The following is a 26,886-nucleotide window of genomic DNA, read 5'->3' on the forward strand; positions in this document are numbered from 1 at the left end:
ACTTTTGGAAATTTGGAAGAATTAAATGATCTAATTTTGCAACACTTTCGTAGCTTTAGCCAACTGAATTTCTGCTTTTCGAAGTGCTTTGATGATTTTTTCAATAAAAGAGTTAGAAGAGGAGCAAATTTTTGTTCCAACTAGGGGTCCAGATAGCTTGGAAAATAGTCAATCATTTGCTTGCATAAATTGAGCGGAGTTTTCCTCACAGTGTCTACATCAGAGATTCCCAAAATCCAACATACCTAATCAAAAAAATATTAAATCTGTTGAACCTAAAAAATATCAAATAATATCCTTTATTTCTTGTTATATGTTCTAAAGATTGCTTTACAAATTATGATCATAATTATGAATTATTTGGTATACTTTTTTAACATAAAAAAACTTGGTTTGAACAAGACTATTGATTCAATTTCCAAAACGTATGTATACAGCAATTCCCCACGAAAACAGCAAGATTATAAAAAAAAGTTCTCCGATCGGGCTCAAACTTTTTCTGGGGGTCCCTTGGCCGAAATAATCAGACCCGTATTTTTTGTTTGACCATTAGGGTGACCTACGCCGTGTTAGGGTGGTCCGAAAAATGGCAATTTTCGTCGATTTTCGCAAAAACCACTTTAAAAAAATCATATCTCCGCGCCATTTCATCCGATTTTAGCTGTGTTAGACGCAAAAGAAAGGTGATTAGTTTGGCTTTTTTGACGTTAAGTATTTAAATTACGAAAATTTTGGTACCCTAACATGTATAGGTCACCGCTGAAATTTTCAAGTTATCGCTGTTATGGTGAAAAAAGACGATTTTTCCCGTTTTCGTCATTTTCCCATTTTTGCGTCGAAAAACCCAGTTTTTATTTTCAAAAAATCGTATCTCAGAGTATTGAAAACATAATTTCACAATTTTTCGATATATTTTGTAATTTTTTTCGAGGAATCAGGTAAACATATTTTCAGACATAGGCTCTTTGGTTCCGAGACCTTCAAAAGAGTATTTTAAGTTTTCCCAAATAGCCAAACTAATCACATTTCTCTTGCGTCTAACACAGCTAAAATCGGAGATACAATTTTTTGAAAAAATGCAATTTTTCGGACCATCCTAACATGGCGTAGGTCACCCTAATGGTCAAACAAAAAAATACGGAACCCTCAGAAAAAATTTGAGCCCGATGGGAGAACTTTTTTTTCGAATCGTGCTGTTTTCGTGGGGAATTGCTATTATACAGCAGTTCTCGAAAAACATTGATTATTTCAAAAGTAAAAATGTCAAATAATTTAAATTTACATTCAGTTAACAGTTCCGGAATGCCCTGCAAATTTATTAAAAGTTGGTAAAAAATAACAGAAGTAATGATTTTTTGACTGCATCGACCCTAACTCTTTTTTTTTCTTCACAAACCTTATTCTTTACAGTGTTTCTGTTTATCCTTCAACATTATGTGTTTAACATGGGAAATAAGTTGCTGAAACATGCTAAATTATTAAAAGTTATAAAAAAAAACAAATTTAAGTTAGCTGTGATTTTTTTTTCGTTTTTCCGCTATAAAATTCTACGCACAACCGAAATCCAATCCGTCACGGCTAACCATACGAATTGTACGGCGATGTGATTTATGTTCAATCTGTTGTTATCGTTTTTTTACGATCGTTGAACTGCGTCGAATGCAGATTTGGTGGTTTCAAAATGCTGTTGGTTGGCCGTCCCCCCTTCTCGTCAAAAGTGAAAGATGTTTATCGCTTTTATTGGGGGTCTGAACTTGAACTTTTCGAGGGGGGAGGGTGATGATTTTGAAATGGTTTTGTTTTCGTTTGACTGATATTGTGATTGAATAAAAAAAAAACTTAAAGGGACAGTAGGTTTATTCGTGTGGGTTATTTTCGCTGAATTCTTATCACCCGGTTGCGAACAAACTGCGCCACTCAAAAAATGATAACAAAGAAAAAGTGTTTTTTTTTTTCTTATTTGGGTAGACTTTACTACACCCACGCTCATTGAGGTGACTGTGTGAAGTGTATATGAATTTGTTTTATTTTTTATCGAAGCGACCTTGTTAAGGACGCCCGGTTGGTGCTTGACGAGAAACGTGATGATGATGATGATGATGATTGAAGTGGTGGAAATCATCGACCTGTGATTGAATTGTGACTGATCATTCTTTTGTTTTTGTTGATTATTCGGAATCGCAGCTTTTTCTGTTCCGGCTGTGAATCCGTTTTAAAACAAAACTTTCTGGAATATTAAAAAAAGTTTTTCATAACAAAAATGAGACTCGCATCGAAAAGTCTATTTCGATTCCATTTCTCGATAAGATTTCGTCAGCCATTGTTAAGGAACAGATCTAAATATAATTTCAATTCAGGCTCCTACTAATCTCACTTATCTGTAAAGCGAATCCGCTCACTATTCACAATCCGTTTTGTTTTGGCCTCAAGTCAATTAGCGCGTTGGAGACAGCTCCGCACAATAAAATCGCTAAGTGCGACACGCCCGCGGCTGCTTCAAACGACTCAAAGCTATCATTCTGACCCAGTCAGTGATAAGATTCTGGTCAGTTTAGTAATAAAACGAGCGTGCGCAAACCTTTCCGGGCTGTTGAATCAAAACAAATTGAGCGTTTCTGGAGAAATCAGTTTAGCAATATAAATTCAGCTAAACGTTGCTAAACAGCTTTTTATGCGATATAGCTACATTAGCAATTAAGATCTACCACATAGATCACGTCAAAACGCGACAGATTAATCCTTTCCGCGACATCGACTGCATTGAGTGACTGCCCCCAGAACGGGAGGAGGTCGATTACAATCAAATTCTCGTCCCCGCGAGCTGCCACTAAGTTGACTTGGGCGCAAGATATATGGCGCAGCATTCCTCTAGCTTATAGCTCGACAGGTAGACTGTTGTAGAACCCCCAAACACAGAAGGAGGAGCGAATACTCCGCGGAGACCACTAATGTGGCGCAATTTGTGGCGTCGCCACCGTGGCAGAGACCACCTCCTGGGTTGTAGGTACTGCAGCAGCCGCACCAGAGGTCTTGAACATACTTTAATGTCTTGTTGGCAATTTTTCACTTTGGAACACTCAACTACGAGGGGCGCCACCACCTGCAACCACAGCAGGCGGTGGCAGTGGTGTGCCAAATGCCTTCAGCCTCCTTTTTACTCTTACCGATACCGGTGTGGGGTGCGTTTCGTCGGAAATTTAATCAATTTATCAAACAAATAACACTAGATTCTGCATTCTGCGTGCAAGGTGAAGTGAGGAAACATGTCTGGAATATTAACGATGCACACGTACGAGAATTTTGAGAATGTGGCTTCTTGGCTGCATTGAGATGCAATCAAATGAAAAATATTTTTCATTGATTAATTGCTGCAGCATTCCACGCTTAAAGACTCTGTTTGAAAAATTGATTTGTCTGAGCGGATTGATTGCAAGGCAAATTCTAACAGCAAACTTTAAAGTTGAAAATATTTACAAAACAGCAACCGAATACGAAATTAGCTGCCCAGTTTGACGAGGCTAACCAGAAGTGTCAATGGGTTTCCGTTTGAAATAACGTCGAGGCCAACTCCGAGAAGTCTTGCGTGCAGTGCAAATCGGCACGGCAAATATTCTTCGAAATGGTCGAACGATCCGCTATTTCTACGCCGATCCGCTATAGACAGTCCGGCGGCGGCGACGTAGACTCTATTCACAGAACAGAACAAATAATGAATGGACTGTTGTGAGTAGACCCTAGACAGGAACGCATAACATTGCGACGTCTGATGAATGGAGGTAAATAAAGGAAATATCTCAATATAAATTACACAGCTTCACATTTTGAAAGCAACGTTAAAAAGTCTTGATTTGATGTCTAAAGTTGGGGTACGTTTTTGGCCAAAAATGACCTCTCGAAAAATCATTTTTCTAATATTTTTGCTAGAATTTCTCGAAAACTACCCAAATGTTTGAAAATCTCCACTTCAAACATTGTAGCGTGTCAATACGATTCCCTCGGACAAGAAACGCTGTTGGATGACTTGTTTTTACCATATCGTTGTATTTGAGCATCATTTTAGTTTCATTTGACCCAATGTCACCCCCTCTAAGGGGTTAGATTTGGTCAATTTTCAAACAATTGGCATTTAAGATAGTGTTCATCAAAATCCACCATATTTTGTGAAAATGTTAGTAAACTATCTAAGAACAAATCTACGTTGAAAGATTTTCGATGTTATTTAAATTGTTTTGTTACTCAGAAATTTCGAGAGGTGTATCGTTTTTTAACCCATAGTCACCCCCACTGACGGTACTCAAATTATCATAATTTGCAATATGGGTATCAAACGTAGCATAATTTTGAAAGCATTTGTTGGATTTTGAAAATTTGAGTATTTTGGACAAAATACAGCATTTCGTGGAAATTTTAGAATTTTCAAAAAATAACTTTAATCAAGTGAAAATAAACAAACAAAAATTCGCTTCGTTTGATATCGATAATAAAAAATTGGTAAATTTTAGTATTTTATGAAAAAACTGTAATGTAAAAAGGTATACAAAATTTCGTTTCGTTTGACACCCATATTGTAAATTTTGAAATCTTGAGTATTTTCGAAAAAATACGGTATTATATGGAAATTTTATAATTTTACAATAAAAAAACTAATAGAGTAAAAAAGCATACAAAATTTCGTTTCGTTTGATACTCATAATGCATAATCGTTTATAAATATTTTGAACTTTTACAAAATTACTATGTTCTGCACAGCAAAAACATTTTTTATCGTAAAAATAAATGTTCGCCAATACTTAGAAATTTTGAAAACGTATGATTGCAAAACAACTGAACAGGTTGGCCGTGCGGGTTGGGACGTGGACTTAGTAAGCTAGATATAACTATCGCCGGTTTGATATTTTTTTGGGATTACAGATATTTTTTCCTAGCTTATGCCAGATGTTAATTTAAACAATATTAGAGGTAAAATTAAAAAAAAAAACATTCTGACATACGCTATCAATGCAAAGAAATTACGAAACGTTCTAGAAACCAAGCACTTCTATCGATTCCATAGAAAAAAATCTTTCGACTTTGCGGAGTCCAATAAAGCTGTGCTGTTTTATTTTGTTTCATAAGGTATTTTTTACAGAGGTACTACTGTAATAATATGTTTCTATTTTTCGATCTTCCAATTGACACAAAAAAAACCTAATTACATATATCATACACTTTGTATGTATCTCGCTGAGCTTTCTCAATGTATTTCAAGACTTTTACCTTTTTTTTTGATTACTTTTGAACAATCTCATTTGTTTTCGGAATGACTTAATCTCCCTTCAGCATTTTGTAGAAATTTTACGTATTTTTTTCTTGTGCCATTGCAAATTGGATTGATAAACTATTTAAATTACATTATATAACTTTTGGACTCTTAGCAAATTTTTATTTTGGGACCACAAATTGAAAAATAGATAAAAGCTAAGATTTTTTTTTCATAAATTTATTGACATTTAGTAAATTTTTTGTAGTGGGAATATTTTATACATTGTAAACCATTTTTTAATACTTTTTGCTTTAAAAAATTTAAATATTGGCTTCAAATTTGAATGTAAATTTTTTTTAACACTTACCACTTAAACTATCAAGCTCGCGGAAAACTCGGCTTTTATAAAAAGATATTTTCTTAAAACACCTGTTCTTTTTTTTTAAAGAATGATTAAGATGACAGAAAATGCCATCTTTTCAGAAATTTGAAAAAAAAAATCTAAAAATGTATAAAAAAGTTAATGTATTTTTTATGTACAATTTATTTTGCAATCAAAACATTTCTTAAGTGAAATTTTGATTAAGTGCAACTTTTTTCTTAAAAAAATGCTGGAGCTGATGCATTTTTGACAAAAATATTTTTGAAAAAGCCTTTATTTTGTGTTTTTTAACGTTGTTGATTCGATCTTTGGTTGTAAAGATACGGTCATGTAAAGAAGATGAAAAATGAAATTTTCTCAGCGTTGCTCAATAAGCTCAATAAGTTTTTTGATAACCGATATAATGGGAACTAATGTTCCGGCTATGTAAACAAAACAAATGAATGTCAAACTCTCCATAAACCTCCGTATCGCAAAACGACAACTACCGCAAATTTAAATAAAAAGGACCATCGAGAAAGGGATTCATCGAGCTAGAAAGGATATCGAAGATTTTGCATAATTGGTTTGTCCTTACAAGTCTTTACACATATTTAGACACTGTCCATACAAAATGGTATGTAAATATTTGAAAATCTGTATTCTGTATCTTGGAAAAAGATTTCCTTTTAAAAGTTTTGCATTTTTGAAAAACACATTTTTTAAAACTATTTTAATGTAACACCAAACCCATACCACTCACCTATAAACTCATTTCGCATTCGTATCCGATCCTGCAGTGTGGCCGCCGATATTATCACACAGTTGATGAACGCCAGCAGTGCGATCTGGTACTCCACGGAGGGGGCTTTGTCCAGCTCCACGATGACCAGGTTGAGCCTGTACCGTTCGCCTTTGATGTTCTGTGCTCATGAAACGAGAGGAAAATAACGAAATAACAGTGAAATTACAGGGTTTCAAACTAACAGGGCTTGCGCCAAGGTCGAACGTACCTTGTAGTACTCGAGCGTTTCGATGGCCCGTTTGTACCCGTTGGAGCTGTAGGCGCAGAGTGCGGACAGCAGTTCAAACACTTGCTTCTTGACGGTCGCGTTGCTCGTGTCCAGGGCGAGACCCAGCTTGTTGACGTAGTCGCTGTTCTCCACGATGTACTCCAGCCCGATCCGGGAGTCCATTTTGGCCGATTTACCCGTGGTGACGGTGGTGCCGTTGCTGTCGTTCGTCATGGCTCTTCTGGTTTCTAGCCAATCGTGTCTGTTTGGAAATCTGTGAAAGTGAAAACAAAAATATTATTACAGCGGCCAACGCTCTAGACCCTTTGGAGTCTGGTCAAATTGAATGAATGATATTTTTTTAACAAGCCCACTGACAAATGTAGGGGAAGGGTGCCAAACCCGGCGGCCGAGATAGCCGTGTCCTAATCAAATGGCGTGATCTACAACAGAAACTCCAGCTGCCCAGAGAGATACCGCGTCGTATGCGAGTCAATGGAACATAAATAAATCATTGAATTCGTTTCGCATGGTGGCGGCGGCGGCATCAGATTCATTCACACTTCTTCTGACACTATCCACGGTGAAAGAGGGGTAAAGGGTTCGACCGAGTGATACGATCATGACCACTTGACATCGATTCGCTGGCGTGTAGTGGCTACAGATAAACATTGTAAATCACAAACAAACATTCAGTGATGCGATGATGCGTTCACGGGACAAAATCACAAGCTTGAAACAGTGATATTTTGTGAATTTCGCGCCACAGTGATACTCCAAGCTTGCGTTGAGTCAAAACAAACAATAACAACACAGTATAAATGCCATGCGTGGTCAATAGCCACTAAGGGCGAGAGGAAGAAAAGATTGCGCGATATCAAATCACCACATGACACTAATAATTTGTTTGTCTGATGGTGTCCGATAGTGTAAAAACAATCGATATGAGTTAACCCCTGTGAAGTTTAATTTATTTGTAGATTTATGCAGTTGTGATTATTTTTTGTTGTTGAATTTTAAGAATTTTTAGAATTTTAAGAATTTTAAAAATTTTAAGAATTTTAAGAATTTTAAAAATTTTAAGAATTTTAAAAATATTAAGAATTTTAAGAATTTTAAGAATTTTAAGAATTTTAAGAATTTTAAGAATTTTAAGAATTTTAAGAATTTTAAGAATTTTAAGAATTTTAAGAATTTTAAGAATTTTAAGAATTTTAAGAATTTTAAGAATTTTCAGAATTTTAAGAATTTTAAGAATTTTAAGAATTTTAAGAATTTTAAGAATTTTAAGAATTTTAAGAATTTTAAGAATTTTAAGAATTTTAAGAATTTTAAGAATTTTAAGAATTTGAGGAATTTTAAGAATTTTAAGAATTTTAAGAATTTTAAGAATTTTAATAATTTTAAGAATTTTAATAATTTTAAAAATTCCTCATAATTTGCATATATTGATGACATTTTTAACGCTCTTAAGCTAGTCTTTGAGCAAATGGTGTACGGAAATGGGTCATAATTACTTTTAACAACAAGCAAGGAATTGATTTAAACGAGGCGTATTTTATTTATTTACATAGCTTAAGCTCAATCAAAGTGCGACATTACGCAAACCATCAATCGCCGACTGATTAACTCTATTTGCCGGCACCGCGCTGAACTGACATACACAGAGACTCAGGTTCGAGGTCTAATTGATCCAGTTTGTTGCTGCAATTAAATCCCCAAAGGGCCCCGCACTTACGCAAAACATGTTAACAATAATGTCGTTTTCCGATCGAGGGGAGACCACTCTACTAGCGAACCGATTATCGGTAGCCGATTGACTTGATTAGATTTGACGGGTTATTATCAGCAAATTATTCGCTAATCAACCATCGGCATCGGTCGGCTAAAAGGCTAAACACCACACAAGCTTGGCAAATATGCGCAGTTTAATTAAATAGAACGTGTTTATCCTTCACAAGATTTCGCGCGACATCCCCTTTTTTTGTGGCGCGCTCAAAGTTGCACGCAAGGTCAACGCGGCGGCCATCGCTCAGACTGCGGCGGAGTCCGGAAAAATCGTGTCACTTCCATTACGGCGAATAACCGCATCGTGATCGTTTCATTAATGTTCGACTAAATGTTTGAATGGGCACAATGACAGCCAATAACGTGCGTTTGTTTGTGTGTGAAAGAGATGCAGAAAAAGGAATCAATTTAGCAATAAAAACTGGCAGCACTGCCAGTGGCTAATAATAATAAATAAAAATGAATCAAGAGTGCAGTAATTCAATCCCTTTTTGCGAGAGCGCCACCTGCGGCCTCCCTCGAACGCAGCTGCATCGCGTGCGATTCCATAAAGTTCCAAAGAAGTTGAGGCTCCGGCTCCAACATATTCAATAAATAACGAACGCGAACGCGAATGCGACGTCCAAGTATAGATTCTTGGCTGATGGATATCTCTCTCGCGCTCTGCGTTATTTTTATTGTCTGCCCCACTCTGTCATGTTCTTGTTCCAGTTGCAATTATGGACTGTCATAACCTCTGATGTTCTGATGCTGCCGGCGTAGCAGGTTGAATGATGTTTTATTGTTACTTGGGGAGGGGACACATTTGTCGATTGTTCGGTAGGGTAACAAAATAAAATGATTTTTTGTAACGAAATTATTCGAACGATATTTAATTCTAAAATGAATATCCAGACCAAAATGATAATGATTTTTCAAGATGGTTTACGTAAAAATCCAACAATCGTAAATATACATTTACAGAATTCTGAGATTTTTTTTGAAAAGAATAAAATATTGGAATTTGCTACATTAATTGAATGTAAATCACCATGCGTCTCCAGCTAAATGTATTGCGATTTCATTACGATGGAGAAGCATGGTACATTGAGTGATAATGTTGGTTACACATTTACACGCATACACACAGGCAGATAGAAATTTGTTCAGTTTTGAATTCTGAGTCAAAAGGTGGGTCTGCGAGCTTTCTGTTAAAAGTTCATTTTAATTTTTAAAACAGAATTATAGCCTTACTTCAGTGAGAAAGGCAAAAAAGATCTCGGAAGTTGTAATAAAAAAAAGAACTATCAAAGTGTGCACCAACTAATCGTTAGTAACCAAAACATAAAACCAATCCAACAAAATATGAAGGGCTACCAAGATATGCATTTAACAAATCTTTTATCTGGTGAAACAATAAATTGGAGCGTTTAGTACGGTATGTCCACGCATCCTTCCTCTTGTGTAGATTCTGTTAAATGTGATCCGTTCACAGAATCCTCTATGTGTAGGTTCTCGGATTTAGTAGGACATTTTTGAAAAACGCGATTTTTGCTCAATTTTTTTAAAAGCAAAAAAGTAGTAATCCAGCTGCGAGTTACAGACCAAAACGCAATTTACAATAACTATAAATTCAATATCAAAACTAAAATGTTTTATGCTACCGAGAAACAGTTAAAATACATAACAATGTATCAGACGCCTAGAACTCAGAATCCTAATCAGATTCATTAAAACGCCACTTTTTTTTTCCTCCCAGCAGACGGCTACATTCGATACTCAGCCATGGCACAGTGTTAACTCTGCCTTGAAAGGCACAAGATTTCCTCGAATAACGAGCGATGATGCTCATCAAACAACAACCAGCATATGGTTAGGGGAGAATATGCTTCTCATATATCCAGACCAGAGACACATCATCAATGTGACGATTGATTGAGACTCGCCTGTGTCACTTCCCGCGGGGTTCAGTTCCGGGACAAGCGACGCGCGTTCACCAATAAACCCTCATTGAGACAAATATACATTGTATGAAGGAGGAGGAAAATGTGTTAAATTTTTAATTGAATCAAGCGACAATAGCAGTGACATTTTAACGTCAACTTGTGTTCGGGGTCTGGTTTCGATTGAACTTTGTTAAGTAAATTGTGATGCTTTAAATTGAAATTGATTTTGAAGATCTTTTTCCTACCAGTTTATGTCAAATTTTGAGATATTGCAAGCAATGTTCATAAGAAAAAATAGTCATTAAGACACCTGTTGCTTTCAACCCCCAAAAAAGCTCAATTGACATCTTCATCCCAGTTTGTGTTGGTTTGTTCAACAATTTATTTGCTGCATGTCGCTACCGACCAATTGTTGACCTCACGCCCTGCCTGCCAACGACGGCGCAAAGGTGCGTGCGTGATCAGTGTAAATATGCACGGCGATCCACGATGACGGTATACACGGAAAAAAATGTCTGAAATTATTTTCTAATTATTTTTGTTACTACATTTTCCTAAAAAAGTGAGGTATCTATCATGAATGTTTCAAAAATACGTTTTACATAACTTATTTTTTACAGTGTACCCACGATCGCTGGAATCTCGGTGGACATATCTCCGCGTGGCTTAGCAACGGCTAAACGAGAGAGACATACACAATTCACATCGCGATCTTGCGGCCAAGCTAAGAAGCTTAAGGTTACACCCAGATCTCCCCCATGTATACCGTTCAAGGTACAAGACCTTTTTGTGTAGGTGTCAAAATAATCTCGTTACAAAATTGTAGGTAGCACGAGCGTTAGTACCCCAGTACTGGTATGGAGATTTTTTCGGAGTGATGTACGCGACCCATGAACACTTGTACTGTTCGTGTTTTACACTCGGGCTCTGGGGCATGTAATTGGATAAAGAGACCTACAAATATATTGTGCAATTGAGATATGCCGAATTGGGGTGGCACCCTCCTGTTGGCAGGTGACCGTGACATATTCTCAAAATCTACTTGTGATGAAAAATGGATCGCTTGCTTAACACATCCATCGATTGAGCGCTAATGGACGTAATGGATTACTTACTTAGTTAAAGCCACACTTTCTTGGAAAACGCATTGTTTGCGCTGGTGTAACAAGAAGAGGCCACTTAACGCTTTAATCGATCGACCCAGAACGATTGAACCGTAAAACTCCAACAACTGCGTGCATTTCCCGCAAATGAGTCATTAAGACAAGCCCTGGTGTCACCCCGCCACCCTGGAATCATCGCGGATACGATCGGTGGCGGCACGTCACACTCGACTTCCGACATGATTCGTACGCTGCGGCCACAAATGGTTTGTTTATTGCTGCTTGGTGTGGTGTGGTGGCATGCTTCACTTCTGAACGATTGTAAAGTTTTATTCAACTTTATGGGATATTTTTAGCATGAATGCGACACGCACTTGACTTTATTGGTTGAAAGCATCAATAAAATCATAATTGTTATTTTAGTACCCAAGTATTGTGGAACGCTGAGCTTCTGTTATTGTTAAATTGCTAAGCCATTTTTTTCAGAGTAATGTTTCTCGTCTAAGGAAGATGGATAAGTAAAAATACGATACGATACTCTCGTAATTTCTTAATGGGACCATCCACAAACCACGTGGACACATTTTTAGAAATCTCAACCCCCCCCCCCCCTCCCCCACGTTGACAATTGTCCATACAAAAAAAATCTTTTTTGTATGGAGCGTGAACAATCGCCATACCAAACTTCAGCCGCATTGCCTAAATTAGTAACCCATCAAACCCTTCGAGTGCCCTCAAATTCGCCCTCGTCGATCGTGCTTAAGGGCACATAAAAGCACACCTCCGTTCGTCCGTTCCCAGAAGAGCACCCATCGCAGAAAAAAATACATTGTGCACACAAAAACAAAAAAAAAAAAAAAACACGAGTGGGGGCGTGCCGGACTAAGCATAAAAGAGCCATAAATTCCATCGCCTAAAACAAAAACAGCCCGCACTCTGCGCATGCATAATCTGCACAAGTGTGCTGCTGCACAAACGTAAACAAACCCTCACTTACACGTCATTACGTTATCTAGTTCCACCCCCCGCGCATTTCCACGGCGAGAAGAGGCTTACCGAAAGTGAGAGTCGTATTTATGCACACTTTGTGTCGTGCCTTACTCCCTTATTACTAATGGTGTGTGTCTGTGCGATGAGGAGACCCTCCCTTTCGTCGTGCAGAGTTGGGTCGTTTATCTCGGACTTGATCACCCATTCGTCGTCTTGGGGGCTGTCGAAGAGCCCTAGAAAACGGCGGGGTTGTCCACGCGCGGTCCGATAGTTTGCACACCTCTTCAACAAAAGGGCCTGTCCTCCGTGTGGTGTGCCCCGAGGAAAGGTAAACAATTGACAACTTGTCCTGCGACCTCTTCCGCGTGGACCGGGACAGGACAGGTATTGGGTGTGTGTGTGCACGCACTTCGTTTACATAACAGCAACTACTGTTGCCTCATAGGATTCCTCTCGAATGGGAGTCAGAATGGTGTTGCGGCTGGATTGTTAACGGTTTGCTAATGTTTGCGAAACTGGTTGGGGCATTCCAACCGCTGACCTAATGGTACAGAATGGTACAGAACTGTAATATAAACTTTTCATGACTACAACTATCGATGATGATATTTCTACTCTCAACAATCGTATCTTGCTTCTAAATGGGAGCATCTAAAAAAAAACTAATTTAAAAAAGTACTTTCAAATATTTTTAAAGGTTTAACCATACATTTTTATTGGCCAAAAAATAAAAAAGGCAAAAAAACATAACAGTTCACGGTTTGCTTATTTAAAACCAGACAAAATAAAAAAAAAATGGATAGTAGACTCTAAAAACCATGTATCTCCTAACATTCGTGAAATTTTCCGATCTGTCCGAAAACAATATTTTTAAAATTTTCAAATCAAAACTAACATTTCAAAAGGGTCAAACATTCAATATTACGCCTTTTTGAAATGTTAGTCTTGATAACAAAAAATAAAAATATTTTTTTCGAAAAGATCGGAAAATTTCACGAATGTTTCATGTTTTAGCATTGAAAATCGGACCATTAGTTGCTGAGATATCGACGTTAGAAAAGGTCAAAAACATCAATTTTACTGCTTTTTAAACCTTTGAATGGCAATATCTCAGCAACTAAAGGTCGTATCAACAAAGTTCAAAAAAGCAAAATATAGAGAATTTTCTCAGCCTTTCAAAAATATTTTTTTCAGAAGTGGGCAAACATGTGCGCTAATTAAAAAAATGGAAAACTGCTACTATTTTCAAAAAGTTTACCTAAAAATGACTATAACTTGAAAACGGTGCACTTTATGAAAATTTCACCAAAGTACTTTTTCATTGCAAATTTGATTTTACATCGAAAAATGAAGTTGACATTTTTTTGCGATCAATATTTCGATTTTTTCGAAAATTCATAACTCGGTCAAAGATTTTTTGCACAACCTGGAAATTTGTGAAAAGTTGTCCCCTAAAACATATAAAAAAAAATAAAAATAGTGTTTTTTTTGCAAATCAAGTTTTAGTGACAAAAAGTTAAATTAAAAATCACAAATTTTTTTAACGTGTATCATTTTTTTCAGTGTAGTCCTTATCCATACCTACAACTTTGCCGAAGACACCAAATCGATCAAAAAATTCCTTCAAAAGATACAGATTTTTGAATTTTCATATATCATTTTTGTGTGGACAGCTGCCAAATTTGTATGGAAATTTATATGGACAAACTAATGATGCAAAATGGCTTCTTTGGGCATACCGGAGGCACCAAAAAAGTTTCAGCCAGATTAAAAAATACAAAAAAATCGAATGACCGAACTCTCAGAGAATTGCTCTTCTTATAGTACACGCAATCCACTAGTTGACTTACACAGCAAAAAATCCGATGGTAAAATCGCATGCAAAAGCATGCACATCACCTTCGTCAAAGTAAACACTTAATATTACACACTGCATGTACAATTTTTGCAAACACAAAAAAAAGTTGCAACCGCCGGGATTCAATCCCAGCACCAACAGGAAGGACTGGCGCCTTAGCTCACTCGGCCATCAGACCGATTTAAAATTGTAAGGATAAATGCATATATGAGCTTGACATTTCGGTCAAGTAGGTTTCTGATGGGCTACCTATTTTAGGGTGTAAAATCACATAAAATTGCATAAAATAATGCAAAACTTATTTTACACCCAGGCCTTTTACACACAGCTGGATTACTACATTATTTGCTGTGTACTTGGTTTTCCAAGCAAACCGGTAACAATCAAAATAATTTAAATTCCACAACAATGTTGCTCAGCTCCGTCGCGAGAACCTCTGCAACATGTCACATCTCACCCCTTTGTTGCATAGCCTTTGTTGCGCGACACAACCTCCTCAAACCGATATCTTCTGTTAGCTGCGGTAGATTCGTTTTTGCGTGGTTTTGGTTTCTGCGTTACACACCGTGATCGTCGTCGTAGCACGTGTTGCCACCGCCGCCGCACCGGCGATCCGATATCAACCCCGAACCCCAGAGTCTCGGGCAGGGTGTTTGCCGAGATGCGGTTTGTTTAAGCCCCGCGGGGACATGATGATGGCGCGGAGATCGTGAGTTGGGATCGGGTTTCAAGACTAATTGGACACCGTCAGCTCGGTTTAGGCTCAGATATCTCAAAGTGGATGCAGCGTGCCGAAATATGCGGGCCGCACCGTAAAACATGATGCTGGGTGGCTTCTCGGGTGACTGACCAACAGGTCTAATGAAGTCATTAATTGGGTGATTAGAGGCTTATGACGGGCTGTCTCAGGTGCGGATTCGTGTGAAAAATTAAGCAAGTGACACATTTAAAAATATGTACTTGCCTAATCCTCGCGCGCGCTCCGCACGTGTGAAGAAATGCACCCAGTCGGGTGTAATAAATCACTATTAGAATACGGGTGCTACAAAGTTGCCTTGAACCCCAAGGTTTGCGAAATCTCGAGCAACGGCCGCCGAATCAATCGGCTGTGTTGAAATCTAGCGGGTGGATTGTGCTTGATTAAGTCGTACACAGCTGCTGAGCAAATCAATTCATGGAAGAACGAAATAATTCATTTCACTCACCTGCTGCCGCTGCTGGGTCTTGGGTCAGCACTCAGGCAGGTGTCTTGTTCTGGGAGACCCTTTTTCGCCACGGTGTGCCACAAACATCCCCCAGCGGCAATAACACGCAACTGAACAAATATCTCACATACTTGAAATGATTTATTTGCAATCCGTTTAGAGAGCTAGGGCTTTGCAGAGCCTAATAACGGTCGCCCAGGACATGCACACTGCACTGCACTGCACATGGCATTTAGAACGATCTGTCCGTTTGTCTCTCACCAAGTGCCGGGCCAGCGCCACCAGTTGCTGTCGGAATGAATAACAGGCTTTCGATCTACATCTCATCGAGGTATCACACACGAGGGGGGAAGGTGGGGGAGGTAGTGAAATTAAAATTGCAATCCAAATATTTCCCTTGACACTTGGCCGTCGAGCGACTTGCAGCGTGATCCAGTAAACAAACATAACAGCGCAAACTCGACATCTAACACTCTGGTTGAGGTCAGATTAGTAACAGCGCGCTGGTTCACAAATTATGCAAATTCCTTGTGACTTGGGCAAATATAGCCAAAGTACACGCGCTCGCTGGGGAGTGATAAATAGTTCTGAACACCTTAATGTGGCGTTGGGAAATTCCCCAAGTGGTTGGATTTTTGCAGATTGCGACAACCTTGATCGTAAATGTCGTCGTAATAAAGTTAATTTTAACAAGTTTTAAATGTCGACAAATTTTGTAGATCTAATATAGTCCAGAATCGATTATCCGAAGGCCTCGAAAAATATTACTTCTGATAATCGAAACTTCGGATAATAGAAAAAAAATATTTTTTTTTTTATTGTTGACCTCAAGCCTTTTTGATTGTTGGCCCATAAAATACTCAAAAGTGATTTAGAATTTTTTAATCCAAATTCTCAGCCAAAATGGAGGCGCTGAAATATTGCAAACAAATACTTATTAGTTTAAAGGCAATCAACCATTCAAATTTGCATAAAATAGGGACACAGAATTCGAATGTGATGCTGAAAGTGAGGAAAAAAATATGAAAACATTTTTTTTATCGTGATTCGATTATCAGAAGTCCCATACAAACCTTTGGATAATCGACACCTCGGATAATCGAAACTTTGGATAATCGAGTCTGGATTTTAGATTTAATAATATTTGTTTACGTTATTTGAAACATACCTCCTCCTATCTAAAAGATACCAATTACTCTGGTAGCATGAAACGGTTAAGAAGGGTTATAAAAAAACAAATTATGCTAAAATGATAGTCTTTATTCCAAAATTTTTAAAGTATTTTTTTACCATGCCATGTTTTCCATAAAAAATCACTTTGATTTTTGAATTTAAAGAATCGTGGTCGTGGGCTATGATGTGGAAAATAAATTTCAGAAAAAGTGTTGCCTTCTTGCGAGAGAATAAACCATATAAATCCTGATTTTATTGAAAATTCTTCAAATTCTTAAAATACTTAAAATTCTTAAAATTCTTAAAATTCTTAAAATTCTTAAAATTCTTAAATTTTTTAAAATTCTTAAAATTCTTAAAATTCTTAAAATTCCTAAAATTCTTAAAATTCTTAAAATTCTTAAAATTCTTAAAATTCTTAAAATTCTTAAAATTCTTAAAATTCTTAAAATTCTTAAAATTCTTAAAATTCTTAAAATTCTTAAAATTCTTAAAATTCTTAAAATTCTTAAAATTCTTAAAATTCTTAAAATTCTTAAAATTCTTAAAATTCTTAAAATTCTTAAAATTCTTAAAATTCTTAAAATTTTCAAAATTTTTAAAATTCTTAAAATTCTTAAAATTCTTAAAATTCTTAAAATTCTTAAAATTCTTAAAATTCTTAAAATTCTTAAAATTCTTAAAATTCTTAAAATTCTTAAAATTCTTAAAATTCTTAAAATTCTTAAAATTCTTAAAATTCTTAAAATTCTTAAAATTCTTAAAATTTTTAAAATTCTCAAAATTCTTAAAATTCTTAAAATTCCTAAAAATTTTAAAAATTTTAAAATTCTTAAAATTCTTAAAATACTTAAAATTCTTAAAATCCTTAAAATTCTTAAAATTCTTAAAATTCTTAAAATTCTAAAAATTCTTAAAATTCTTAAAATTCTTAAAATTCTTAAAATTCTTAAAATTCTTAAAATTCTTAAAATTCTTAAAATTCTTAAAATTCTTAAAATTCCTAAAATTTTTAAAAATTTTAAAATTCTTAAAATTCTTAAAGTTTTTGAAATTCTTAAAATTCTTAAAATTCCTAAAATTCTTAAAATTCTTAAAATTCTTAAAATTCTTAAAATTCTTAAAATTCTTAAAATTCTTAAAAATTTTAAAAATTTTAAAATTCTTAAAATTCTTAAAATTCTTAAAATTCTTAAAATTCTTAAAATTCTTAAAATTCTTAAAATTCTTAAAATTCTTAAAATTCTTAAAATTCTTAAAATTCTTAAAATTCTTAAAATTCTTAAAATTCTTAAAATTCTTAAAATTCTTAAAATTTTTAAAATTTTAAAATTCTTAAAATTCTTAAAATTCTTAAAATTCTTAAAATTCTTAAAATTCTTAAAATTCTTAAAATTCTTAAAATTCTTAAAATTCTTAAAATTCTTAAAATTCTTAAAATTCTTAAAATTCTTAAAATTCTTAAAATTCTTAAAATTCTTAAAATTCTTAAAATTCTTAAAATTCTTAAAATTCTTAAAATTCTTAAAATTCTTAAAATTCTTAAAATTCTTAAAATTCTTAAAATTCTTAAAATTCTTAAAATTCTTAAAATTCTTAAAATTCTTAAAATTCTTAAAATTCTTAAAATTCTTAAAATTTTTAAAATTCATAAAATTCTTAAAATTCTTAAAATTCTTAAAATTCTTAAAATTCTTAAAATTCTTAAAATTCTTAAAATTCTTAAAATTCTTAAAATTCTTAAAATTCTTAAAATTCTTAAAATTCTTAAAATTCTTAAAATTCTTAAAATTCTTAAAATTCTTAAAATTCTTAAAATTCTTAAAATTCTTAAAATTCTTAAAATTCTTAAAATTCTTAAAATTCTTAAAATTCTTAAAATTCTTAAAATTCTTAAAATTCTTAAAATTCTTAAAATTCTTAAAATTCTTAAAATTCTTAAAATTCTTAAAATTCTTAAAATTCTTAAAATTCTTAAAATTCTTAAAATTCTTAAAATTCTTAAAATTCTTAAAATTCTTAAAATTCTTAAAATTCTTAAAATTCTTAAAATTCTTAAAATTCTTAAAATTCTTAAAATTCTTAAAATTCTTAAAATTCTTAAAATTCTTAAAATTCTTAAAATTATTAAAATTATTAAAATTCTTTAAATTCTTGAAATTCTTAAAAATCCTAAAATTCTTATAATTCTTATAATTATTAAAATTCTTCAATTTTTTAGTTTTTTAAATTTTTTTTTAATTTTTTTTAAGCACCAAAAATTTATTCTTGTCAAAACTCCCTTTTTCGCAAATTTTTCACCACGTTCAGATGTTTTCAGCAGGAAGCCAGTACATCACGAATGCTCAGATTTTTTTCCAGTCGCAATCCACTTGCCGAGAACGACGCGCCAACAACGTTGTCATCGCGTCCCCATCATCATCTCGTTAGCCGCAGAGCCCCTTTTTTGGCGCGATGTTTTCAAGATCGAAGGATTTTTCCCTTGTAGGTTAGGCCCGGTCCGATCCGTTGGTCGCGCGAGAATAAATCAGTCTCGAGTCTCGCAACGAGCTGCGCGCGGATCGTTTGAAATTTATCAACGCGCATCGTTTTCTCTCTGTGGCTGAGGCGATGAATCACTACTCAGTTTGTTCGTTCGTTCGGCCCCCGGTGGTCAATTAGAGGTACCTGTTTGCGCGGTTCTTGGAAGAACTTGTTGTTTCAGTTGACAGGTTCTCCGCGTGAGTGGGATCGTTCTAATCCCTCATTAGTGATTCAAATTTATTCATAACCGCTCTCCGGAGCTGGGGCTTTGTGAGGCTTCGCGGTTGATGCCAATTCAGTGCGGAGACAATTTCTTGACGATTCCATGGAACCAATCAGCTGCAGCTTATTTCGCGGGTGCCCTACTGCTGTTCGTGGGCGTAGCGAAATTTTATCGGCATTATTAATCTGTTTCTCATTAGCAACGACTTCGCGGCGTGGAATCGACACTTTTGCGAACTTTTCGCACAGTCAGCAGGGTATCTATTAATGATTGGGTTCGAGATATGAAATTGATCTTTTTTGTGCGACGCTGGGGAGAATTGACCTTCACGGTGCTTTCAAGAGCTTTCAAAAACATAATTGATCCCATCGAAAAGCGGCTTATGAGCTTAAGCCAGCATTCTCGTAAAAAAATCTTGAAAGGAACATGTCTCTGCCCTCCATTTAAATCAAATTAAAAACTTTATGAACATGCGATCACTTCAAAGTGATACAATATATGTGGTGAGAGGGGCACACACCGGGGAGGTAAAAAAATGAGTCGTAAAAAATCAATAAACAGCTTGAATAATATTGATCAAACACGGTCCACGAGGCCTGGATCACCTCTTTATAGTTAGACCTGAAAGAGAGCCCGTCGGCAACAACAGCGACGGAACTCGTTTTCCACGACGACGGTCCGAGTGAAGTAGCAGTAGGTACCTCTCCGAAAAGGGGGCCGATACGGCGATTATTGGTGAAAATTGCCACACGGCACGCAAATTGATCGGTTACTCATTGAACACCCAACGGAACGTGTACTTTGCATGCTTGCTGTAGCTGATTTTTACGAGAGAGAGAGAGGTGGACGGGTGCTTGCGAAAAATGACAAACATTGCATTGTAGGACCGGTGTTTGGTGGAGGTTAACCTTACGGTCAATGCAATTTATTGTGAAGGTTAATCTGGTGGGGCTTTTTTTTCGTGATGTTGTGAAATTTTTTTGTGTTGATTTTTAGATTAAATTCTTCTTTTTTTTTAACAAGAATTTTCTTTTATATTGACAAATTAGCTATGCTAAAACCGTGGTGTAGGGGTAAGCGTGGTTGCCTCTCACCCAGTCGGCTTGGGTTCGATCCCAGACGGTCCCGGTGGCATTTTTCGAGACGAGATTTGTCTGACCACGCCTTCCGTCGGATGGGGAAGTAAATGTGGGCCCCGGTCTAACCCAAAGGGTTAGGTCGATAGCTCAGTCCAGGTGTAGGAGTCGTCTCCCTGGGTCCTGCCTCGGTGGAGTCGCTGGTAGGCAGTTGGACTCACAATCCAAAGGTCGTCAGTTCTAATCCCGGGGTGGATGGAAGCTAAGGTGTAAAAAGAGGTTTGCAATTGCCTCAACAATCAAGCCTTCGAACACTTAGTTTCGAGTAGGAATCTCGCAATCGAGAACGCCAAGGCAATGCTGTAGAGCAAATAATTTGTTTTTTTTTTTATTTTGAATCATTACTCTAGAGCAATTCCAGCCCAAAACAGGAATTATTTAGGCACTTTTTTCTCGACTCTCTCCGATTTCAATGAAACTTTGTAGACATGTTATCCTAGGCATATATAAGCCATTTTTGTGTACATTTGAGAAGGGCGTAAGTGTTTTAAATATTTTTGTATTTCGTAATTTAAATATTGCTGTATCTTGAAGCCGTTGCATCGTATCAAAAAGCTGTCAAAGACAAACTTGTAGGAAATTCGACGGGTTTTCCGAAAAAAATACACTGGAAGAAAAAAAACACGCCACTTTCATGACAATTTAGATTTTTAAGTTTATAAGTCAAATTTGAAGGTGAGCTCACGATTTTTTTTGCGTTCAAATTTTTTGTGAAAATAGCCTAAGATGTTACTAAAAGACTCACGAAAAATGCAGGATGAAGCAACCCAAAAAAAATACAAAAATCATTTACTGAAACTGTTTTTTTTTTCAAAAGTGCTCTAAACATCAAAATTTTCTAAAACCGAACACGAGAGTCAATTCTCCAGACAATTTTACATAAAAGTCTCCATATTGACCATTGTCCTAAGTCAGTACCTTGTGAAGTTACAGCGATTTTAAAAATTAAATGCTAATTACATTGCTCATAACTGAAAACATAATATTTTTTCAGTGTAGTATAGTAATCTGGATAGTAAATTAGCTTATATCTGTAATCCCATACATCCAATTAAAATGTGGTCAAAGACAAACTTATGGGAAATTGGACGATCTTTCCGGTAAAAATATTTTCGAGAATGAAAAATCAAGTCTGTCATATAGAAATTGCCAAAAACCATAAAAAAAAACTATTTTTTAACATTTTTATACAATTAACTTACCTCGGCTCACTTTGATAATTTTAAGCTGAAGCCGTTGATTATTTTCGAAGAAAATTGATCATCACTCTAAAATGCTCTGTATTGAATTCAATTTTTACGAATTTCTGCACCAAAATGAATCAGCGTGTGCCGGTTGTTGCCTTCTGGAAACTACTGAAGGAATTTATATAATTTAGTGGTACAATCATTGACATCCTAGTTGGCAATCATTGATTAATGATGATTTCCATAACTTTACGAGGAATGGGATAATCGTCACCAAAAACTATCAACACATGTAGGTTACTATTGTGAACAGTTTGTTGAAGGAATTTTGTCAAAATATTGCTGACGACGCAAAATTTATATCTTTGTACGAAAAATCATGGCATTGATGGAAGCTTCACGTTTTAAAGTAAATTTTAAATTGCTCAAGCCAGTTTGACTAGTACGATCGATAGCAAAAATTTAGTGAAAAGTAGAAGTTAGTTAAATTGCACAATGAATTTATTTTTTCATAATTTTCAATCTTTGAAATTGATGAAAAAATAAATAAATAATTTGTAAAAAAAAAAACTAAAACGGAATTCGTTTCCGTTGACATATGTAATACAAATCTATTATTAAAAAAAAAATGGGGCATTTAATCTTCATCAAAATCGGTATTTGATAAAAATATATACATGATAAAAAGTTCGAACCACAATCTACAATTTGCAACGAACTAGGGGAAATCTACCCATTTTAATCCTAATAAGCGGTCGTGTTTGAATGATGCTGGATAATCTAGAGTCTCCCTTGAATTTTACTAAAACCAAGTACACCAACGAGTAGAGCAAGTTTTTGTGAACATTTCTGTTTATTTTCACTTTCACTAAAAGTTATTCTATTTCTTTACCAAGCATTTAACAAAAAAAAATTCCCAAGGGTATTCTAATCGAGGCGAATGCATTGGGCCACGCCCATTTTTCTAATATCGGCTTAGTTCTTTTTCTTCCAACACTCTGTCGAGTGTTGCCATTTGCGCTGACAGTTCAAACGAACACTCACGAAAAGTGGCATTTATAGGGAAAATTTCCTGGCATCGCTGGCTGTGCTGCTGGTGGTGTTGACGGCCAGCCTTTGTTCTTTTTTTTGCCTTCGTCTCTCGCTCGGTTTTCTTCAGCCTTCGAGTGGAATGCAAAGTGAAAATTGAAACGTCAAACGACTTGGCGCGTTTGTTTTTTTTGATGGCGCTTGCTAATTTATTACATTTTTCGGGATTATTCTTCAAGTGAGTGCCTTAATAATGATCAAAAGAACATGTTGCCGGTAGTTGGAAGCAATTTCATATCTTAAGCGCCGTGAAAAAGTAAGCGAAAGTGAAAAGTTAATTTTGGCGATATTCATTAAGCGTTTGAGGGATTCTCGTGTGTGTCACTGTGTGTGCCAACAAAATGATGAGAAGTGGTCTCGCAAAATACAAATTATGATCAAAAGTGCATTAAATGTGATCTTTTTGGCCAGTAAGTGGCATACATTTGCGTGCTTACTCGAGGCGGTGCTGTTGCTGGTAAGTTTATAGCCCAAATAGTATTTTTGGAGCTTTAATCGAGCATCAAACTCTCCATATGACGAAGATAGGTGTTTGATTGGAAAGGGTAGATTTCCCCTAATAAGAAAGTCCTTACAAAATGGCTTTTTCTAATCTAATCAGACCCTAGCGCAGCCAATCTTTCGAAGGGATCCTAAAGAATGCCATAGGAAAGTCCTTACAAAATGACTTATTGAAATTAAAGTTACAGAAGGACCAATGTTTTACATAAAATAAAATAAAAGGGTTAAAAAAATCTTTGAAGAAAATATTTGGTATATTTAAACTTATTAGTCAAACATTTGATTTCACAGAGGTCCTAAAAAATCAGCGGACATAAACAAATTGACTGACATGCAAAATCGATAGTGAACTATTCAGAATACATTGTATAATGCTTATTTATGTATTTTAATCAAATAAATACTTTTTAAGGGCTTTAAAAAATGCTTCCGAACATTGATTGATATTTTGCAAATTTTTGATAGTATCATAATTGTAATGATGTACAGTCCAGACTTTCTATTATCCGAAGGTTTATATCGGATAATCGAATCATGAACAAAAACAAAATTATATGTATATTTTTCTTACTTTCAACATCAAATTCGAATTCTGTGAATCCATTTTAGTCAAATTTGAATAGTTGATTGCCTTATAAACTACAAGATGTACTTTTTCAACATTTTATCAAAGCCATTTTGGCCGCCATCTTGGTTTTATAAATTCTAAATCACTTTAGATTAGTTAAGGGGTCATACTTAAGCTAAACCATCAAAATCAAAACAATGAAATAAATATATAAATATAAATATTTTTGTGATACTAATAATCTAAAAAAAATCAGACATGAAACTGGGATATCCCACTATAAAATTGCAACATTTGAGACAAAAGACAAGTTCAAATTCAATTTCGACGGAATGTGTGTTCGATGAGTTGTTCAACATTTAGTATCAACTAAGAAGGGTTTTACGACCATTGACAACTTTCTACAGATAGCACTTTGATCGCTTTGATCCATTCGATGATGCCGTTCTTTTCTTTTCAACGTGTCACTCAAAGTTTCAATCTTTTCCCTCCCAAAAGACGTCTTCGAAAGAAAGTGAAACTTTAAACCCGCTCATAACCTTGGATTAGGACAAATGGCATTGAACCATTAAGATTGGATGACGCTGGATCACTCTTTCCAGTGAAAGTGACTTAAAGTTACCTCAGGGATGACAAGGTGTGTTGATTTTGTACCTGCAAAGAAAGAAAGAATGCGCATTAGTATGATTTAAAACACTTGCTAGAACTGCTCAAAAGACCTCGTCTATTTTGTTATTGTTCACGCGGGTATAAGCTTAATGGGCACTACCCTAACCACCGCACTAAATCCATGCATTATTGGCTAATGATCCAATTAGCACGAATTTCTTGCGTGCCAAAACGTCAATCGAGAGCCTCGGCGTGGAATTCGATAATCACGGGTTATTATTTGAATAGCCAAATTTTCGCCACCACCACCACCGCCATCGATCGGATCGGATCGCACCTAATTCTCGACAACAACAACAAGACGCTTAACACACATTCATCTGACACCGACTCTTGGTGGGCTTTGCCGTATGGAGCCTACACGTTCGACGGCATGACTCGACGCCTGCCCGTGGTCGTTTTTCGAGTTCAATTCCAAGATCAAGGAAAGTGGCTCCATATTTAGAAGTTAACGATTTTGCTTCCTCGTCATTCCCTCGTCGGTCGTTGAGCAGCCAGTCTCATGAGCTGTGGCTCTGGCTCTGGTGGCCAATAAACAAAGTCCCAGCCGGTTCGTCGACTTCGGGGGGTGATCGACGCCGTCATCGACGCCATCCGCCTTTATGTGTGTGGTGTGTGAATTATACCCTGTGAACTACGACGACGACTCTTGGAACCCTTGGTACGCGACTGTGCGCGCAAAAAATAAAGATTTAAAGCGGAAAACAAAGCGGCTACTACAAGGATCATGCGCTAACCGCTAAAAATCTTGAATTTTCCCTATAAGGATAGATTTTTTTGTTGTTGTACTGGTTGTGTTGTTGTGCCATGTTTGCCTTATTCTGGCCGCACATGGTGGATTGGATGGTGAGATCCTATCCGCAGAGATCGTGGCGGCGCTGCTCTCAGAATGATGGACGAGACTGAAGTGTGGTGGTCATGGTGTCTCACTCTACTCATAGAAGCGCGAGCGCGAGCATTATCTTGATGAGGATGCTGTAATTCGAGGAACGTGATGCCCCTAGGGACTCGTGAACTCGTGTGTGTGTGTGTGGATGGCCCCTGCGTTGAAAGAGCGATTGCGACAATTTGCGATGAAAAGTCATGATTGAGAGTTTCAGAACAAATTGGCGCCTAGACAACAATTTAATTTTCCATTGGAGTACATCGTATTGGTTCCGTTTTATGCGAGGCATTTTTTAAGTTTATTTTAATTTTTTGAAAAGGCAATAATGAAAATTACATTACGCTTAAAATTTTAATTTCAACCGTCACTTTTGAGAAGGTTCTAAATGAGTTTTTTTTAATATAAAATAACATTATTTGGATATTATTCCATGAAAACTGGGCGTTATCAAGTTGCAAAAAGAAGATTTTTTCAGCACGAATCGTACATTTAACCAACGAGGTTCACCGAGTTGGATTGATAAGAAGAGTGCTGAAAAAATTAAGTTTTGCAACGAGTTCCATACAACATTTTTTGCAATTCCGAAAAACACCCATTGAGTGAAATTTGAAGTCAATTTTTCATGTATTTTGTCAATAAATCGTTTAAATCAAAAAAATGTTGAAAATTGTTACTTTTCGAAACAAGAGCTGAAAAGTTCAACTTTTCAACACACATTTCAGTGTTGAAAAATAGTACTTTTCAGTATTTATTTTGAAAAGTGTTGCTATTCGATTCAGTTATTTTTGATACATAAAAGTATGCTATTTCGTCGTTCAAGAGTGACAGGAAAAGCAAGTAGTTTCACGGCGGAATTGCAAAAAAGAGTTTTTTGCAATTCCGTCGTGAAACTACTTACTTTTTCTGTCATTCTTGAAAGACGAAATAGCCTACTTTTCTGTACCAAAAATAACAGAATCGAATAGCAACACTTTTCAAAATAAATGCTGAAAAGTTCAACTTGATTTTTTCAGCACTCTTCGTATTTATCCAACTCGGTGAACCTCGTTGGATAAATGTACGACTCGTGCTGAAAAAATCCTCTTTTTGCAACTTGTTGCATAAACTACTATTTCACCACGAGTCGAACATTTATCCAAGAAGGTTCACCGAGTTGAATTAATGTGACGAGTACTGATGAAATCACTTTTTTGTTTGCAATTTCATAAAAGGTATTTGAAAGGATTTTTTTTATGTTAAATCTCCATGTGTTTAGTAAATTCAATGTTCAAATCAAAAGTATGTTGAAAAGTATTACTGTTTGATACAGGTTCTATAAAGTTCAACATTTCAGCACTCTTTTTAGTTCTGAAAAGTGTAACTTTTCAGCCCACCTTTTGATTCTGTTTTTTTTGGCAGAGAAAAGTAGGCCGTTTCATTGTTCGAGAATGACAAGAAAAATAAGAA

General features: G+C 35.7%; 1 protein-coding gene across 2 annotated transcripts in view; it reads right to left on the reverse strand.

Annotated features, from left to right (window-relative positions):
- Positions 1 to 26,886, reverse strand: part of LOC6039009 (FH2 domain-containing protein 1) — a 91,920-nt gene that overhangs the window by 20,585 nt on the left and 44,449 nt on the right. For both annotated transcript variants that reach the window (XM_038266378.1, XM_038266377.1), the window contains exons 3-4: positions 6,617 to 6,890; positions 6,367 to 6,526 (exon numbers count right to left, since the gene is read on the reverse strand). In XM_038266378.1, coding sequence (XP_038122306.1) covers positions 6,367 to 6,526; positions 6,617 to 6,850 — 394 coding nt within the window. In that variant the 5' untranslated portion in view covers positions 6,851 to 6,890. The remainder of the gene's footprint in view (positions 1 to 6,366; positions 6,527 to 6,616; positions 6,891 to 26,886) is intronic.

Source organism: Culex quinquefasciatus, chromosome 3, assembly GCF_015732765.1.
Source record: "Culex quinquefasciatus strain JHB chromosome 3, VPISU_Cqui_1.0_pri_paternal, whole genome shotgun sequence".
Classification (NCBI taxonomy): Eukaryota; Metazoa; Arthropoda; class Insecta; order Diptera; family Culicidae; genus Culex; species Culex quinquefasciatus.